The sequence below is a fragment of the Gopherus evgoodei genome, chromosome 1 (genome assembly GCF_007399415.2).
Source record: "Gopherus evgoodei ecotype Sinaloan lineage chromosome 1, rGopEvg1_v1.p, whole genome shotgun sequence".
Taxonomy (NCBI): domain Eukaryota; kingdom Metazoa; phylum Chordata; order Testudines; family Testudinidae; genus Gopherus; species Gopherus evgoodei.
This window is the reverse complement of record NC_044322.1, coordinates 205,453,229-205,471,658: the sequence shown is the minus strand read 5'-3', so window position 1 is coordinate 205,471,658 and position 18,430 is coordinate 205,453,229. Positions and strand designations below refer to the sequence as shown.

Here is an 18,430-nt window from a genome sequence, read left to right as displayed (position 1 = left end):
CCACTAGGCAACTGTATCCCCATACCTATGCTCGCCATTATTCACCTATGAAAAACGTTTCCAAATACACATCTTAAATGTGATGACTGTTCTGCTAGGACTGGAAGAGAACTGTAATCAGCTGATGCTGATGAAGTTTGGCCGGGTGGTGGACTTGGAAGCCCTGCAGACACTCTCTGTTAACACAAACCTGGAAGAGCTAAAGATGAAAATGATGGAGAAAGAGCACATACAAGCCCAGGAACTCAAAAAGTGGGAGGTAAGGAGCGGGGACAGAGGCCCCCAGGCCAGTGATACAGCTGCAATTACAAGGAATTCACTTGCCTAGAAACCGAATAGCTGCATAAAAATCTCTTCAGTGGGAGTTCTCAACTTCTTTTCACCCATCATTCTTGAACCACACTCTTTTTCCTCCCGTATCCCCAAATTCTTTCTGCTTCAGCCCCAAACTGCTGTTACACTTGCAGTTTTGTACTGGAGAATCAGGACATACAGTCACTATTTTCCTGAGTTCAGTTCCTGTCGTCCTAAGGTATTTCTACAATTTCCTTGTAATTTGCAGCTGTTTCACTGTATCACTTTCCATTGCTTTCAATTGATGTTCAGCACCCAACACCCTAAATTTCCTTTGAAAATCTCAGCTGTAGTATTGAATTTAGCTCGTAAGTGCTTTAGGGTAGGTACAGTCTTTGTGTTCTGGTGTACGTCTGGGGTTCCTGAGTGCCACAGGAATACAAATAATTAAACAAATACTTCCTGATAATTCCCAACCATCTCCTAGGCTAATAAACTCCTCAGCCTACTTAGTACTAAGAGCTTGTCCTCTAGACCTAAGTACTTATTCAGCCTGAGACCCAGCTAGTACTTTGTAAACTGGAACCGCCTTCCAGTTATTGTTAGAATACCCAGGCGTTATTTATGTCATTTTGAAAATATGAAAACCATAGGGAACATGTGCAACGAATTTAAGAGTGACTGCAACAGTCAAGAGACATGGAAAACCTCCCATATAAACATACACTCTTGCCTGTTTTTAATTTTAAGGCATTTGACCAAAATCTTGTTTCTCCCAGAAGTGCACAATAAAACATCCAAGCCTACATAGATATTTTTGATACATTGTACCTTCTTTTCACCTCCTTCTCAAGAAATCAATTGCAAAACTGTCTTTGGGCAAGATTTTGGGCCCAGATCTGCTGGGGGTAATTCACTGCACTTCAATAGAGTTTCTCTGAGTTTACATTGGTGTAACTCAGATCGGGATCTGGCCTACAGAGTTTTGCCATTGACTTCAGTGGGAGCAGGAGCAGTATGAAACATCTACTCCCTGCAATATTATGGTATTTGCCACTTAAAGAAAAGAAAGTTTCCTTCAACTTTCCTCCATCCTAGGAGAAGATTTTTGAGCTGCGGCAACGGCTGATGATACTGATGAAAGAAAACACTAGCAAGTTGCAGCAGCTGAACAGCTTCTGTATTGAAAAGCAGGGACTCGAAATGAAGCTGGACGCACTGCAGAATAACCTGGTAAACTTTCCTGCTGCCCTGCCTAACACTTTATTGTGACAGTTTAGTCTGTTCCCACTAAGACGCCTTTATAATTCCTTGTACTGCCATCAGCATTTAGTGATCTGAGTTAATGATGCTCATGGTAAAAGTTGAGCAGCAACTCCTGAAATTGAAACAGGCAATGCCCAGATTTCCCTTTGTTAAGGCCTTGCCTTCCTTTTACCACTGCAATGCAACCTATATATTTCTGACCGAAGGAGACTGGATGGGACTTCCCTTGCAGCAAGTCCATGCCACTCCACTGTCCAGAGTGATCTGAGTGAAATGACGTGTGGGTTCTTTCCTCCGTGCTATCCGTGGTGCCTGCTCTGAGGCCCAGCATTGAATTAACTATCACTTACCGAGTGGGCGTCAGATGTGAGTGAAGAAGGTGTAAACTTGTCCTGTGCCTGGGTTGGTGAGGGGAAGGCTCAGTTGAAGTGAAGCTATGCCTTCCCTGGTGCTTAAAGAGAGCTCTGTTTCCTTCTTCCTACAGGGAGCAGAATTCCAAGGCCCCCGGAAAGCTGAGATACAGGAGAGAGAGAGGCTGATTACACTGGTCCAACTCCAGGCCCAGGAGGCAGAAGTACTCAAGGAGGAAATCACTCTCTTAAGCAGAAAAGATGGGCGCATCTTCCCACCACCTCAGCCTCCCCCCGATACCAAGATACTAAACTAAAGTTCTCTCTGTCACCAGCCTCATTCATTAGACATTTCCCCAGTGATGGGCATATGTCAGTGAGAGGCCCTGTCTGCAACCAGCACCGGTTCCAATAACACACAGGGTGTCAAAGTTTGGGCCAAAGGTTTTATCCCATTTGCAGTCTCCCCCTGGAGTTTCATATTGCCAGTCATCCATAGGGCATCTTTAATACAGAGGGGCTGTAAACACTACAGATCCCAGTCTGCAATGCTCCCTTTTGAACTTCCATTCAGAGCCAGCTAGAGCTTTGCAGGCTGGAATCTGGGTTCACAGGCTGCATTGGGGTGAGCTGCAGCAAATGGCTTGGTTTACTGCCACTTAGATGCAGTTTTTATGGAACCTTTAAGCAAAGTCTGCACTCCTGCAATAAGGGCTCATCCTATGTTCCCATAGCTTTTACAAGCTATTCTTCATGGCAGTCAGACCTGCCTTGGGATACACTTGTCTAGGGCAAATGAGCTGTGCACTAGTCCAAGGCCCAGTATCTGTGAATGTCACCTATTCACTCCCTTGTCTTCCAGCCAGCAGGGTAGATCTTCCCTTCAGTGCCTCTTGAAACATGATCCATTTTGTATCTTCTTCTGCTGAGTGTCATGGCTAATTAATACAGTTAAGAATTACCCAACACACCCTTACAGGATAATATGCATAAAGAAAAGAATGGGAAGGGATTGCATGGATTTTAAATATGTAAAGTCAGTTTTGAAGCTGGCATCATACCGTAGATAATAGAAGTTTGTAAGCAGGTTGGAGTGTTTTGAGACTAGTATACACTTTGATTTTTTAAGGCCAAAAGGGATCATTATGATTAGGGTAAAATGTTCAAAAGTGACTTAGGTGTCTAAGTGCTTTAGTAAGTCACTAAGGTGGTTTTTGAAATGCAGGAGGTCAGACTAACAGTAACAATAACACAGGCCATAAAATGTCACCCGCTGATCCTTGCATCAGACTCAAGCAATTGTGGTTGAACTGACACATAGCATTTAGAAAGCCATCCAATCTAGAGATAAAGTGATGGAGAATTCTCCTGACTTCAGCTGTCAGCCATTTGATCTTGTTATGCCCTAGGGTGGTAGACGATCCTATATTAGTATCATGGCTTGCAAAGCAAGGCTAAAATGATTTCCTTAAAGTTTTGTTTTGATAGTGTGTGCTCTGACAACTAGGACTAATTACAAAGGGTAACACTCGTAAATCTGCAAAGAAATACATTAAGAATGCACTGGAGGCTGGTGATCTTGGGCAGTCAGAACACTCGTGGTTGGGTGCAAATTTTAACTAGTAGTACATACAGGTAATAAAGGAAAAAGAGAGGGTAAGAAAGAGGGATAAAAGTGGAGTCCCAACACACATTCACTCATCTCGTTTTAAACCTTTATCATAGTCTTGGCTAGAAATAAACGAGGCTAGGTCAGTGGTTCTCAAACTTTTGTACTGGTGACCCCTTTCACATAGCAAGCCTCTGAGTCCGACCCCCCCCCCCATAAATTAAAAACACTTTTTTATATATTTTACACAATTATAAATGCTGGAGGCAAAGCAGGGTTTGGGGTGGAGATTGACAGCTCACAACCCCCTATGTAATAACCTCGTGACCCCCTGAGGGGTCCTGACCCCAGTTTGAGAGCCCCTTGGCTAGGTAGTGCTCTAGAGACCATCACAGAACACTGTTAGTGATGTGCTACAGTGATTTGCATTGGACGAGTGCTGGATGTGCTCTTAGTCCTTGTTCAAGAGGGGGTAATTTTTGATGTGAGATCTACCCACTGGAAATTGCATGCCTCAGCTGTAACACTTGGGCACGTATTCTGAGAGAAGCATGTTCCACCAGCTGTCTGCTGAAGAACAGGTTAGCCCAATACCACAGATGCTCTCTGCCCAGTCCACTGGGGGGGAAAGGGTGAGGACGCATTTTGAAAGGGGGCATGAGCGGGAGGAACAAGCTGTTTGGAGGAGCCCAAGACAAATATGCTGTACGCTGTGGATGAACTTCTTCAGGGTCTGAAGGGTTAAACTTTGCCTAAAGAAGGGAAGGCCATGACTAAACCACAGACTTTGCTGCTTGCCTCAGCTCAGTAGAAATAAGACACTGCAATGAATTGGGGTACTGAAGTCAGTGTTAGGGAAAAGTACACCTGGTGTGTTTGTAGCAGCAGTGGGCCTCAGTCTGTTCTTACACTGGTTTGACATTGGGGTAACTATGGACTTGGTCCAACTTGAATTAGGCTGGATATTTCATTGTTTTTGTGTTTTCTTCTTCCTTTCCCTTCTCCTGGAATCTGGTGGTTCCCCAGCTGTGGTCTACAGCACTGCTGCTGTCTCACTGCCTCAGTCATCAAGTGGTGAGATTTCATTCTAAGGCAGGTGTCCTAGACATTAATGGTCCAGAGACCTTTTTGAACCGACTAAACTAAACCAACCAACCCTCCTGGCTCTCTGCCCCTTTTCAGGTTGTTCTTTGTGAGGTGTTTTGTGTAAATTGAACCAGGAAAAATGTGTGAACCACTCTCAGATTGGAGGGGAAGCAAAGCAAGAGCAGGACAGAACAGAGCGTGGGAAGCTTCCTCGTCCAGGGAAGAGTCAGTTATAAATAACGTAAAGCAGTTGGAGCTAGTGAGCGGAAATGAAGAACAGCAGAGATCCCCACTGGGCAGATGCAATGCAGTTGCACCCATCACAATACAGCTAGTGTTTCTTGTACTGTCTACTTCTGGCCTATACGCACCCTCAGCTACCATTCAAAGGGGCACCTTTACCTACAAACACAGATGCTAAAGGCTTCTGGAATAAGGAAAATGAAAAAGAAAATCAGGAGAGTCTGCACCAAAGAGACATTTTTTCTGTGCAGCTCTGTTCACAAAGATGGAGCTAGAACTCCTCCTCTCCAGCTAGTTCAAAGGTCCGACCTTGTTCCCCCCAATGAGCGCTCTGTCTGGACTTCACCTGGAGCCAGACTGGGCCTCACCTCGTCTATTGACTCCTGGAGTTAGAGGAACCAGCTGGGGGCCCTGTGTAAAGCAGTAACTCATGGAAAACATCCCCCCAGGGAAGGAGACTGGGCTCAGCATAGGAGAATTCAGCAAACAGCAGACCATAGAGAAGACAAAAGCCTTTATTTTAGCTGTTCAAGCAGGGGTTTGTCTTTGCAGATACTCTACTACAGACGGCGTGTATGTGAAGGGTTGTTAATGCCAATATGTATTGTACATGATTTCATTCCATGCTGAGGGGCATGTCGCCAGGAGATCCCTTCCAGCTGAGAGAGGAAAAGGGACCCTCCTTTCCACACACTCATCTTTCACGTAGTCCCTGCTGCAAACAAATACCTCAGACCAGTCTCCTCTTCGCAGCTGTGCTTGGCCCAATGTGCTACGATGGCTCTTGTGCTTGGGCCGAGCAGAAGGCTGTCGTTCCCGGGCTGTGTTCTGATAAACAGCCTGATGCCATAGCTGGCAGATGCCCCAGTTTCTTGTCTCCTCCTGTCACCTTGCACAGGCTCCCCTCTCAATAGCATTATAAAAAGCACATGTACATCTATTTACAAGTGCATAAATATATAAATAGGGATGTTATACAAAAATAAATACCCCGTCTCTCTCTCTCTCTCTCTCTCTCTCTCTAGAATAATAGTCTTTTGCAAAGGCAGCCTTGTCCCTAACTGGTAGGAGGAGGAGTCTCAAAGGGCATGTGCCGTGGAGGGCTGCTGCTCAGATGCCTCGTTGGGTCCTGCCCCAAACAGGTGATGGCTGGGTTCTGGGGACACCGTTCTCCTCTGAGCTGGCAGCAATCTAGCCTCTCTACTTCTTCAACTGGCACCAGACCAAGGCAGCAAGGGGTACCTGAGAAGGAAGGGGAGCAAGATCCAATTATAACCAAAGAAAACAAAGCTGTGACCAGTGCATGAACGTGCCAGGTAGAACTGCTACCTCCAAACCACCTTCTAACAATGGATCCTGTTGGCAAAGAGAAAGTGATGTGGTGCTTGGTTCTCAACACAGCTGCTATGTGGGTAGCTGTGTCCTACAAAGACATGGCAGCAGGTACCAAAGTAACAGTGTCCTAGGGTATGTGACGCTGATTGACCTGTTTTCCCCACCAGGAAGAATTGTTTTGGTGGATCAGGCCCCTGCAGAATGGATCACTCTAACCTTTCATGAACTGTGAACTTAAGTGTGTCTTCCCACGCACTTGTTTGACTGGAAAGTGCAAGCACTGGAAGGGTTAAGGTACTGCAGCGGCTGAGTACATGTCTCAGGTACATCTCCAGCCAAGTTAGGTACCTGCCATCATGCAGACTAGTTAGTTCCCTGGGTGTACGGTCTCAGGGCAATGAGAATCAGCGTGTGCTAGGAACACCTCTTCCACCAAATAAATGCCCCATCCTCCAATACGCTGGGCCAGTTTTGTGGACTCTACCTACTGATCTGGCCCTCTCATGTTGCTGTGTGATCCTGGAAATTACAGGCCAGTAATCCTAACTTCAGTACTAGGCAAATTGGTTGAAACTATAGTAAAGAACATTGTTACCAGACACATAGATGAACATGATTTGTTGGGGAAAGAGTCAACACAGCTCACCAATTTGTCTCACCAATCTACTAGAATTCTCTGATAGGGTCGACAAACGTGGATGAGGGTGATCCAGTTGTTACAGTGTACTTAGATTTTCAGAAAGCCTTTGATAGGTCCCTCACTAAAGGCTTTTAAGCAAAGTAAGTTGTCATGGGATAAGAGGAAAGGTCCTCTCATGGACCAGTAACTGGTTAAAAGATAGGAAACAAAGGATAGGAACAAATGGTCAGTTTTCAGAATGGTGAGCAGTAAATAGTGATGCTTCTCAGGAATCTGTACTGGGACTAGTGCTGTTCAACATATTCATAAATTATCTGGAAAAAGGGATAACCAGTGAGGTGGCAAAATTTGCAGATGATACAAAATTATTCAAGATAGTTCAGTCCAAAGTAGACTTGCAAAGAGTTACAAAGTGATCTCATAAAATTGGGTCACCCAATGAAATTAATAGGCATCAGGTTAAAAAACAAACAAAAGGGGGTACTACTTCACACAATGCACAGTCAACCTGTGGAACTTGTTGCCAGGGGATGTTGAGAAGGCCAAAACCATAAATGAGTAAAAAAAAGATAAGTTTGTGAAGGTTATGTCCATCAATGGGTGTCCCTAAAGCTTCTGGCTGCCAGAACCTGGGAATGGATGACAGGATGGATGATTCGATAATTGCCTTGTTCTGTTCATTCCCTCCGAAGCACCTGGTGTTGGCCACTGTCGTAAGACATGGTACTGGGCTAGATGGACCATTGGCCTGACTCACTATGGCCATCCTTATGCCCTTTGTGATATTCAAATACTGCTCTAGCACAGCAGTGCTGAGTGTTAAAAATGACAGCTTGCCTTCAACCCTGCCCTGCAAGAGCCTTGGAAAAGTCTTCCCAGACTGATATTTTCCTTTCAGTATCAACCTAAATAAGTATAACAGCAGCAAGCACTGAGCTCTCATGTCCACTGACCTCTGTGGAACATGGGATCTCGCAGGGCTTCCAGGCTGGGGCCTCCCATCTTGCATCCTGTCACTGGGTGATGTAGGCCAACGAGTTGTTCTTGAAGATGACAGCAGTCATCATGTGGCTGGAGCAGCTGGTTGGTGGAGTCATCTGGAAGGCTATAGAGGAAGGAACTGTCTTCTGGTCTAGCATCAGAGAGCCTGATAGAAAGACAGATAAGGGTCATCTCTAAATACTCCTTCCCAGAAGTCTGCTAGAGGGACATGGTGATTGTTGCATTCAGCCAACTGAAGGAGCTACGAGAGGATTCCCTTTGGGTGGACAACGGACCTGTATTGGATAATCACCTTCCATGGTGCTGTGTTCAAATACAATATCGGTCTCATACAATAACAAAGTGAGTACTCCCAAATGGGGGAAGAATGTGCGTGTGCGCTGGGGAGCGGGAATTGAGATGCCCATGGAACATCAGGAAGACTGGACATTGATACACACCCTTATCTGATAAACCAACATCTGGCTAAAGACACAACACAAAACAGTGAGCTCAAGGGCTGGCAGGCGCCATACCTGGTTTCAGATATGTTAAGTGCAGTCTGTCCTACTTCAGGGTGTCTTTGTGGGAGGATGGATTTAATCAGAGCTGGATGGAAAAACAATTTCCCTCCCACAAAAAAAATCAAATTTTTGAAAAATATTTCATCACAAATTGAGACAAAAAAGAATTCTAATGCAAAATCAAAATTTTCCAGAAACAAGGGGAAATTTTTGATTTTTACAGACATAGAATTTTCCAGCAGAAAATCATTCCCAACCAGCTCTAGCTTTAATGTAAAACCTGGAGTCTTCAAAGCTGCTCTGGTCACAGCCTGGTCAACAAGGGCATGGAGAGGAGATGGCAGGAACAGGGAGCATCATGGATGATAGAAACCATGATCTGAAATCTGAGCAGTGAATCACATTGCTACAGCAAGCCTAGAACTGGACTGAAGGCATCTTTTGAGGGATTTCATCAACACGGTGGATGTGAGCATTAATCCTGTTAACCTGTCCGAGTCTCCATCCCCATTCGGGACATAAAAAAGGGGGAGAAATGGATCTTGGCCATCTCTAAAATGAGGCCCGGCCAACTCCACCCTGACATTCTAGGAGGGATGAGATAGAGTTCAGAGAGAGAAAACATTTAGACTGGAAAAAATCCTAGGCAGTGAGATGTTTTAGGGTGTGGACTAGTCTCCCAAGGGAAGAGTTGGGGGAGAAGGGTGGGACTTTAAACTAGACTGGAGAGATCCCTGGAAGATAGGCTGTGGCAACGATCCTGCATGTCAGAGAACTTGACCTAACTAGCTCTTTTCCATTGCTAAGACATTCCATGCCTGTGTATCCTGTCTGCATAACCCTCATCAGAGTCCCATGGCCCAGAGCTTACCGGGAGGTTGGATAGTGTTCTTGGACAGACCCATTTTGCAGCACCCTCCCCTGCAGTAAGGTGTTGGTCTCACCCTGTGGTTGAAAGGAGAAAGAGGAAAAAGAGCATCTTAGAAGAGCAAGAATCCAAGCCAGATTTAAGAGGTGGAGGCTTGTCTGGACTCCAGAACCAGCGCAATGAAGGCAGCCAGTGATGAACCTGCCTCCCAACGGGAGAGGGCAGAATTGTTGCTGCAAACTGAACTGAGCACCAACAAACTCATTTCACACTGGCCATGGAACCATCAGATGAGAACAACATTTCTGTAAGAGAACTGGTGGGCTGAGTTCTCCTATGTCTTAGCCCCTGTACAATCCCAGCATGCCCTGCCAAGGTTTGGGCCAGCTCTTATTGATAGGAAGTCAGGATCTCTTGCTAACTTCTCCAGCCGGCCTCTCAAGGGACCACTTTGTTTAATCACTGGAACTATGAAGATCTTTCCTATACCCCTTCTGCCCATGACTCAAGATCCATGGCACAGGGGCCTAGTGTTTCCATCCAAAGTTAACTAGAACTGGGCTTCCCTTCCCAACCTGCCCATGTTGCCTCCTTTAACTGGGCACTGTGCCTGGCAAGCTGCTCCATCCACCTGATCCCAGCTCTGGAGTGGGAGTGACTGGAAACAAAAATCTCAGAGCGAGTTCTAACCCAAGTAGGCAATGGGTCAGACCTGGCTTGACTGACACACCCCCCTCATCCAGCCCCCAACATGCTGGTTGTTAACACAGGGGGAGACGGTACCTGGTGAACTTCATCCGGACTGTAGTCTCGGGACTTTGTGCTCGGGTAGCCTGTCCCACCTGAGGGGCAGCCGCCATTCAGATGCATACCGTTGGCATAGGGCTGCCCATTGGCTCGAGGAGTGGGGACACCTCGCAGGGGCACCATGGTGTACTGGCAGGAGGACACCAGCAGCCCCGTTCCAGAGAAGCCCAGGTCTATGGTTTGTTCTGAAGAGGGAGAAGAAGAAGGCAGCTGAGAGAGAAGACGAAACACCGCTGGTTGTTTGCAAGGATCCTGCGGGCACACTGGGCTGTACCACATGCTAACACACCTGCCAGGTGGGACAATGATCCACCACCCCCCACTGGATGGGGGACTCTGCCTGATGGAGACAGGTTCCTTCTTTCTTCCTTTCCAAAATTCAGGACTCTTTATGGGCTTGATAAACTGGACAAGGGAGAAAGCTTGCGCCTCTGTCTGCATAAGCTTTCACTGGGACTTCGCTCCCCAGTTTAGCCAGGATATTCCCACCCAACTATTCTAACTGGGACGCCAGCCCCTAACAAGCACCCTCCCTCCTCTTTAGAGCGAAGCCACTTACTCTGCTTGGACCAGGCTCTCCACAGACAGACGGGGATGAAGGCCACAATGATGAGGACAATAGAGCCCAGCACTACCCCTACGATCAGGTAGGGCAGATCACTGGAGCGGGCCACCATGGCACCAGTCCCCAGCCCGCCGTGTCCACCACTGAGCGGTGGATGCTGCTGCGGAGGCACCGTTGAGGGCGGAAGGCGCCCAGGCAGCCCAAGAGACTTCCGAGCTGCAACAGGAAGACAGGAAGTTAGAAGCAGACCTGTCACTCAAGACAACAGGCAGCTAAAAGGGGGCTGTGCACATTGTATATGGTTCACAGAACCACCGCTCTCTAGGTTCATGTGGCTTGGTGGGTAGAGCCTTTCCTTGCTGATCGTTATAATAATCATATTACATGGAAATGTAGCCGCCGCTGGGCTAGAACAGGGCAGCCATTTCCTATCACCCCAAAACACTACCCAGCAGCTCAGGACAGGAAGCGAAGGGGACTCCTGTGTCCAGTAAGAGCTGCAAGGGAATTTTAAGGGAGGCAGAGATAATTATCCCTCTCCTGCTCTACAGAAGGGTCCCATGGGGCTTGGTCGTTGGTCTCCTTCTCTTCTCCCACTACACCCTTTCCCTCAGCAACATAATCCGCTTACATGGCTTCAACTGGTAAGTGTGCAGGTGAGTCACATATCTACCTTTCCACTCCTGAGCTGCTTCCCTCCATCCAATCCTGCCTCTTCTGACAATTCCTCCTGGATGTCTCACCAACAACTCAAAGCTAACATGGCCAACAGTTAAGCTGGACTTTCCCCCTGAACCCTCTCCACTCCCCATGTTCTGTGTCACTCACACCACCACCAGCCTCCCTGCACTCGGTTCCACAATTGGGGCGTTATCTTTGGCTCCTCCCCTCTCACATCCAAGCTGTGTTCAAATCTGGCCATTTTCTGCACACCAATTGTTCAAAAGGTCAGCCCCTTTCCTCTAACCTGACAGCAAAATCTCTTCCAGGCCTTGATCACCTCCTGGCTTCATCACTGCAGCCTCCTCCCTGGCACCCACATTGCCCCTCCCCATCCCCTCCAAAACGAGCCCACTAAATTGTCTCCTCACACACGGCACACAAGAGTCACCTCTTGGACTGTCTCCATTGGCCCTGCCTTCTCCAATGCACCCGGGTGCAACCCGCTTGTCCTCACATTGCACACCCGACACAACTCCTCTGTTTGGCCAGGCTTTCCTCTCACCGTGTGCCAGCCCCACCACTGACACCAGCCTGGCTCTCTGACTGATCAGCTTTCTCAAAAGGGTCTCTGTGCATACTGCCCCCTCTCACTACTCTGCTCTCTTGAGCCTCTACTCTCCCCTCAGTGAAAATCTTGAAAGCTGCAGGCATCCTCCACAGGGCCCACGCCAAGTGAGCTAGTTTGCTCTGACTGGAAGCCGTGCTGTTATTCTCCTGACCGCTTCCTAGACCCCCTACAACCCTGCTTGTTTGTTTCATTCACCTCTTATATCTCGCCTTTAACCCAGACCAGGGGTGAGGACTGTCTCTTCCCGACACGTGTGTACAGTGCCCAGCCCAATGGGGCTGCACCCACTGAGCTGTGCACAGACCTAATACCAGCACGACGGCATCACTGCAAACCCTGCCCTTCCTCACCTCCTCCCCTCCCTCATCTCTAATCCAGACTGTTAACTCCGCTGGGCCAGGCCCCAAATCACCCCCATGAGTTGGGAAAGAAGAAAGGGGACGGTTGCCGACCCACCAGAGGAGCCAGATACCTTTGGTTTCACAGATCATCACGTTGCTGAACTCGCTCTCACCACCCTCGTTGAAGCACTGCATCTTGATGTCATAGGAGGTCTCTGGCTGAAGGTGGCTGATGGAGTGCCAGTAGCGGTCCCCTGAGGGGTGGGGGAACCAACACACGGCTCCGTTAGCTCCCTGCCCTGGCACTCAGGCCAAGCCTCACTGCCTTTGCCCAAAGGCCACTGGCAAATGCGGACTCACTAATTCTGTCTCTGCACCCCAGCGAGGGCAACGGGTGCCCCGGAGACACACTTCCTATTGCCACCTCACCTTGTCGTGTTGGACAGAGCTTCAGCAGGGCTGTGCCTGGGCAGATATGGCCCCTAGGCATCGCCATAGCCAGGTGCCCCCCAACAGCCGCTCCTTCTTGCCAACAGACATTCTCAATGGAGAAACCACCCAGCACGCAGCAGTTGGAGCCAGTCGTACTACGCCTCTTACCTTCCACCACGTCCTTCTTGTAGTCGCTGTCGTTGTCGCTGTCGGTGGGGCGGTAGTAGATGTAAAAGCCATGGATGGGGGTATTGTTGTTACTAGCTGGGATGTACTGCAGAGACGAGGGGGAAGGCAATGTTTAGAGGTGTCCATGCTGATCAAACTGCCTCTCCCCAGGGAGGAGCCGCAGGGATGTTCCCCTCTTCCCATGCTGCCCTTGGACCTAAGAGTGCTCACTATCATATCCCAACCTCCTGCCCTTCCGTGGGGACCTGGGTAAAGCTGGGATGCCATCAGATTTGCCATGAACAGCAGGCCCACTCCCCCAGTCCCCACAGTGATGCGCCTGGCCATGCATGAGATCTGATGACCTTTAGTTTTTACACTACTAAGGCTCAGGTGTCCTGTACAAGCTGCATTGTGTAATGATCCAGTGGTCACATGCCACATACAGGAGACAGAGACAGATGGACCGACCTCTCTCCCTCACCCTACTGGCTGACAGCACAGCCACTAGCCATCAGCTCCTTCGGGCTTCCCCCAAGATATTTCGGGTGAGTCCTCACCTTCCTTGCCCTCCCTCAGCCCCCTTCAGATACAATCTCTGTGTTTAAAGAAAAAGCAGCCAACAGTGGAAACTCTGCCATGAAGCCCCCAAGGGGATTTGTGGCCAGAAGATGCGGGCTGGGAAGCGGGTAAACCAACTCTATGGCTCACCCTGGGCTAGTGGAAACCCTTAGATCTGTGCAGGTAGAAAAGGAGGATGCCATCCTCGATCCGTGTTAATTCATGTGTATCGATTAATAATGGCCCTTTTGACAGCATCCGTGAGCCTGAAGGATCCCACCCAAAATTGAAAAGAAGCCACCTCTGGGGAGGAGCGCAGAGGCTGTTTAGCAGCACCCAGCAACACCACCCAACAGATGAGCACAGGAAGTGACGATGAACACTGTAGCCCATTGAAACTGCAGAGAAATTTAAGGAGTCACTAATTAATCAAACAGGAATTAGGCTAGGGCAGCAAGCTTACCAACCCCCCTTTCGTGAATCTTTGTTGAGCAAAATGGTCACAGTCCCCCGGAAGACCGCATGTCCAACTGCCCATTCCCCAGCACCACGTGGGTCACTGAGTCAGTACTGACACCGAGGAAGGGGAGTACTCTAATGCATCGACAGCAGGACTTCCTAAATAATTGGAGTTTCCCACCCAAGTACTGAGGAAGCCTAGTCTGCTGTAGCTGATGAGATCTGATAGCCACCGGAGATGTTATCTTCTAAGCCACCCAACCAGTGCCCATCCCTCCCTCCTGCAGACACGGATTCCCTCCCTCACCATCCACTTCAGCATGATGGTAGTCTCATTGATGGCATCGGTGAAGGTGATGTAAGGCCCGGCGACGGGGCGCTCGTACACTCGGTTACTATATCCCGACACAACGTATGGCTTAGATGCGGCGCTGGGGTCACTCTCCCCCAGTATGTTCAGTGCCCGGACGCGGAACTTATAGGAAGTGCCTAGGTGGAAGGAATGGATTGGAAACAATGGCATTAAGAGAGAATTGGTGCCTCCTGCAAGCCCAATAGCCAGCATGGCACCTAAAAGAGGAAAGCTCTGTGTGTGTGTGTGTGTGTGTGTCTCTCTTTCTCTCTCTCTGTCAGCTCAGCCACACCCCACCCTACTGGGTGGCACACAGAGATGTTGCAAAGAAGGGCCTCCCAGCCTTTGACATTAAAGAAGCTAATGGCCTGAGTTCACTTGTGTCCCAGACCAAGGCCACTTTCTCTCCCCAGAAGGCTGTCTGGATGGTCCACAGGCCACAGTAAAACAGCTGGGAGAAGACCAACCGTCCTCCAGCTTACTGAAGATGCTCAAACGCCACAGCATTGAGCATGGCATAATAGAAGAGAACCACCATATAGAAGCAGGACTATTTGTCACGTCCCCCAGAAAGACGGAGGGAGGAGAACATCTCCTACCTTTCTCCAGGCCTGTGATTTCCACTGAGAGCCGAGAGGGGGGGATGTCGCTGGTGGCCAGCACCCAGTCTCCTAATTTCTTCAGTTTCTTGTACTCCACTCGGAAAGATTGGATGGGGAACCCTCCATTCCCACGGGGGATCCAGGTCACATAGACAGATGTCTCCGACGCTGTGGAGATGGTAGGGCGGTCTGGTGCCTCGGGAGCTGTGAGGAGCAGGGTAGAACATGAAACACCTCTCTCTCTGCCTCTCCTTCTCTAAAGCAAATTTAGGGTGGATCAGAGGTACCAGTTTGATTGACCCCCCCCACTCTCCCTCATCCTTGTGCCACCAATCCCTCCCACTTCTCTTTACTGCTCCTGCTGCTCCCTGAAAACTCAGCTCCTTCTACCTTCTTTTTGCAACTTCCCATATCCCGATCCACCACTTCCAGCAAAACCCTTGCTGAGAGGGGCCCAGCTGGCTCTGAGCACGCTCAACCTGGGGACGCAGCTAAGAACTCCCATCTTTCATGTCAAGAAAGAGCACCTTTCAGCCCATGGCTCCCATCCAGGAGAAGGACCATCTCAGCCTCAGGCAAATCTGTGCAGGCCAGGTGGGGCAGGGGTCTTGTACATGGGTGTGTCTGGAGAGGGAAAAGGGTTGTGTGTCGGGGAGAAGGATGTGTCCATGTGGCAGGATCGAGGTAGAGAAGAGAGTATGCAGAGGCAGTGAATGATAAGTAAGATGGTAGAGACTGATACAGCAGCTGAGAGAGAGAGAGGAGGAGAGAGTGAAATGAGACAACAGAGAAACATGGAAAAATTATACATGATGAGAAAAAAAGTTTGAGGGAAAACCATCAAAATAGTGGGAGGAAAAGATATGCAGGAACTGGAAAGAGAACAGGAGTGAAGGAAGGAGAATGAGAAGGAAGAATGAATAAAAAGGGGAAACTTCATAGGAAGGGTAATGGCTCCAGTAAACAATACCCAGGTCAAACATGGGATGGGACATGACAAACAGGACAAGCTGTTCATACTGACAAAAATGACAAACAGGACGTTCATACTGACGTTCCCCATCTGCAATGAAATGCCAAAGCCCAGCCCTGCACAAAGCCATCCATAGAGTTAGCACTAAACATCCCCCTGCTAGCAGGCTCAGTTGAAAGGCCAAGAACCTCATGGGCTACAAAGCCGGGACTCCCCACTCATCCTTGGAAGGGGTCCCTCCAGAGCAGCATGGGGTGTGGGAAATGTATATGGTCCCTTCGCCATGTTGCACTGGTTCTGTGGCTTGCAGTCTCCCTGGCTGGGAAAACTGCACCCTTCACCAGCATGAAATTCAGTTAAAGAGAAGGGTAGATGTTCGATGGTCTCCTTGGGGATGGGTGTGCCATTCTGCAGGTGACACAAATGCTCTGTGCTCGACTAGTCATGAGCAAAAAGAACCCCATAAACTAAGCTTAACGTTACCCAGGGACTGACTCTGATCCCGACACAGCCTGGCCTTGGATCCCCACAACACACATGGCATTTTGCCCCTCCCCACTCAGGCAGGGCCTTACGGGAGAGGCGGCTGTTGTCCAGTTGGTTGCTGCTCTGAGTGCTAGTGCCTGGGTCATCCCTTTGGATCTGCTGCTCTTTACTGGCGACAATGTCGGGTTTTGGTCGTCGGCCTGGCCAAGAGAGAAATGACATCAGAGAAGATGAGGCGTGATGGACAGTTATCCACTGGTGTTTATTTCCCATTGGAAATTTGTAGCCACTACATGGGAATAGTAGCACTTTGCACTTACAGAACCTGAGGATTTCACAGCATTGATAAGGCCCTACTTGTATTGCAGGATGATTGTCAAAACAACTGCAGCTGAGTTGCAGGCAAGGTGTGGAAAATCGTGGAAAAGTGATAATGGACTTTTATTAATTGCGGTAACTTGGAAAAGCTAGAAAAGACCTATTTGTTTAAGATAAATTTCCTGGAACAATATAAATACTCAAGTATTATGTTATACCTGCTAATTTTTTTTCTCCATAACTAGACATTTTGCTGCAACTATATTAACAGTATGAGGCTGAGAGCCTGAGCTCCAGCCGCTATCAGCTCGAATAAATGGGATTCTACTGTACTAACGAGGAAACAAGTGTGTGTTGCAAATCTCAAAATGCATGCAAAATTGTGGACTGGGCAAAGTAAGCTAATTACAGTCAAAATTGCAATGGAAACCTAATATTGTGGGACCCGCAATTTCGCAAATGAAGTAGGACCTTCAGCAATGATGAACAGGCTCTAGGCTCAGAGATGTTGTGAAGAACAAGTGACTCTTTAGAAATGTTCAGCTACATTTTTTGCCATTTAAAAACATTTCTAAATTCTTCCTGAAAAATCCATCACCATTTCTCCCACTAGCTGAACCTGAGAAGTTGATAACCATTGGTAGAGAGACCTCTACTTGGGCCACAGAGAGGGGAACTGACTTTGCTGAGGTTACCCAGCCAGTGATTGGCAGCAGCAGGAATGGAACCCAGGAATCCTGATTCCCCCCATCCAGTGCTGTCAGCACACTGCCTACCACCCTGCTCATTTTCTCCTGTAATGGACGGTGACTCTGAACGTGGGGACAGCTGCCTTTCCACTTGACAGGCACCGAACCAAAACACAATACGTGGCAGGGTACGAGGTAGAGAGGCTAGCTCCAGAACGGTGCCTGCTATCACGGGCTGGGAGATGGGAACTCAGGGAGTTAAACCAAAGCATCTAGGGAAAGATTTGGCCTTTACCAGTCCTGAAGGTCACCATGGCCGTCTGTCCCTCGCCTGCACAGTTATAAGCTGCCATCTCCACCTCATACAAGCTCCCAGGATCCAGTCTGGTCAGAGTCAGGTGGTGCTGAGTTGCAGGGATGTCCCTGACCGTCCAGTTGGCTGAAGAGTTCATAATCTGCTGAAGAACAAGTAACAAGCACAGGGATCACTGGCCTGGCCAGGCAGGGGCGGCTCTAGGTATTTTGTCACCCCACGCACGGCAGGCAGGCTGCCTTCAGCGGCTTGCCTGCGGGAGGTCCCTGGTCCCACGGATTCGGCGGCAGCCTGTGGGAGGTCTGTCAAAGCCGCGGGACCAGCAGACCCTCTGCAGGCATGTCACCGAAGGCAGCCTACCTACAACCCTCGTGGCGACCGGCAGAGCACCCCCCGTGGCTTGCCGCCCCAGGCACACGCTTGGCGTGCTGGTGCCTGGAGCTGCCCCTGTGACCAGGGGAAAGGGGGGCAGGCTTTCTTTTACTTTTAGGCTGAACTTGAACTTTTGCCTAAACCTTGAAATAATGCCTGGAAAGTTTGAAAGAGTGTCTCACTTGTCCCTCCCAGCCATTGTTTGGCTTTCTGCAAAGAAGTGCGATTTTCCATCCCAATTTTGCAAAGCTCACCGGTCAGATATGTCTACGGTAAGCCTCCAAGTGTTGGGGATGGCTCTTCTGACCTTAGTACAGCTTATCCACCCTCCAGTCCAGTGGCTCTCAACCTTTCCAGACTACTGTACCCCTTTCAGGAGTCTGATTTGGCTTGTGTACTCCCAACCTTGACCTCCTCAAAAACTACTTGCTTAAAAATACAGAAATGTCACAGCACGGTCACTGAGAAATTGCTTACTTCTTCATTTTGTCTGCATGAAATTTTA

At 48.7% G+C, this 18,430-nt stretch overlaps 2 protein-coding genes across 6 annotated transcripts in view; one reads left to right on the top strand and one right to left on the bottom strand.

The window, feature by feature from the left end:
- CFAP44 (cilia and flagella associated protein 44) overlaps positions 1-3,718 on the top strand; it is a 72,545-nt gene extending 68,827 nt beyond the window's left edge. For both annotated transcript variants that reach the window (XM_030532951.1, XM_030532961.1), the window contains 3 exons: positions 99-259; positions 1,393-1,527; positions 2,045-3,718. In XM_030532951.1, coding sequence (XP_030388811.1) covers positions 99-259; positions 1,393-1,527; positions 2,045-2,227 — 479 coding nt within the window. In that variant the 3' untranslated portion in view covers positions 2,228-3,718. The remainder of the gene's footprint in view (positions 1-98; positions 260-1,392; positions 1,528-2,044) is intronic.
- BOC (BOC cell adhesion associated, oncogene regulated) overlaps positions 1-18,430 on the bottom strand; it is a 112,246-nt gene that overhangs the window by 6,774 nt on the left and 87,042 nt on the right. For 2 of the 4 annotated variants that reach the window (XM_030532973.1, XM_030532982.1), the window contains exons 9-19: positions 17,536-17,698; positions 16,323-16,433; positions 14,772-14,978; positions 14,128-14,309; positions 12,801-12,906; positions 12,332-12,454; positions 10,563-10,784; positions 9,980-10,188; positions 9,200-9,273; positions 7,777-7,970; positions 5,348-6,090 (exon numbers count right to left, since the gene is read on the bottom strand). In XM_030532973.1, coding sequence (XP_030388833.1) covers positions 5,906-6,090; positions 7,777-7,970; positions 9,200-9,273; positions 9,980-10,188; positions 10,563-10,784; positions 12,332-12,454; positions 12,801-12,906; positions 14,128-14,309; positions 14,772-14,978; positions 16,323-16,433; positions 17,536-17,698 — 1,776 coding nt within the window. In that variant the 3' untranslated portion in view covers positions 5,348-5,905. Of the gene's footprint in view, positions 1-5,347; positions 6,091-7,776; positions 7,971-9,199; positions 9,274-9,979; positions 10,189-10,562; positions 10,785-12,331; positions 12,455-12,800; positions 12,907-14,127; positions 14,310-14,771; positions 14,979-16,322; positions 16,434-17,535; positions 17,699-18,430 lie in introns of those variants that run through there. The other 2 variants (XR_003996476.1, XM_030532996.1) reach the window with 2 other exon arrangements.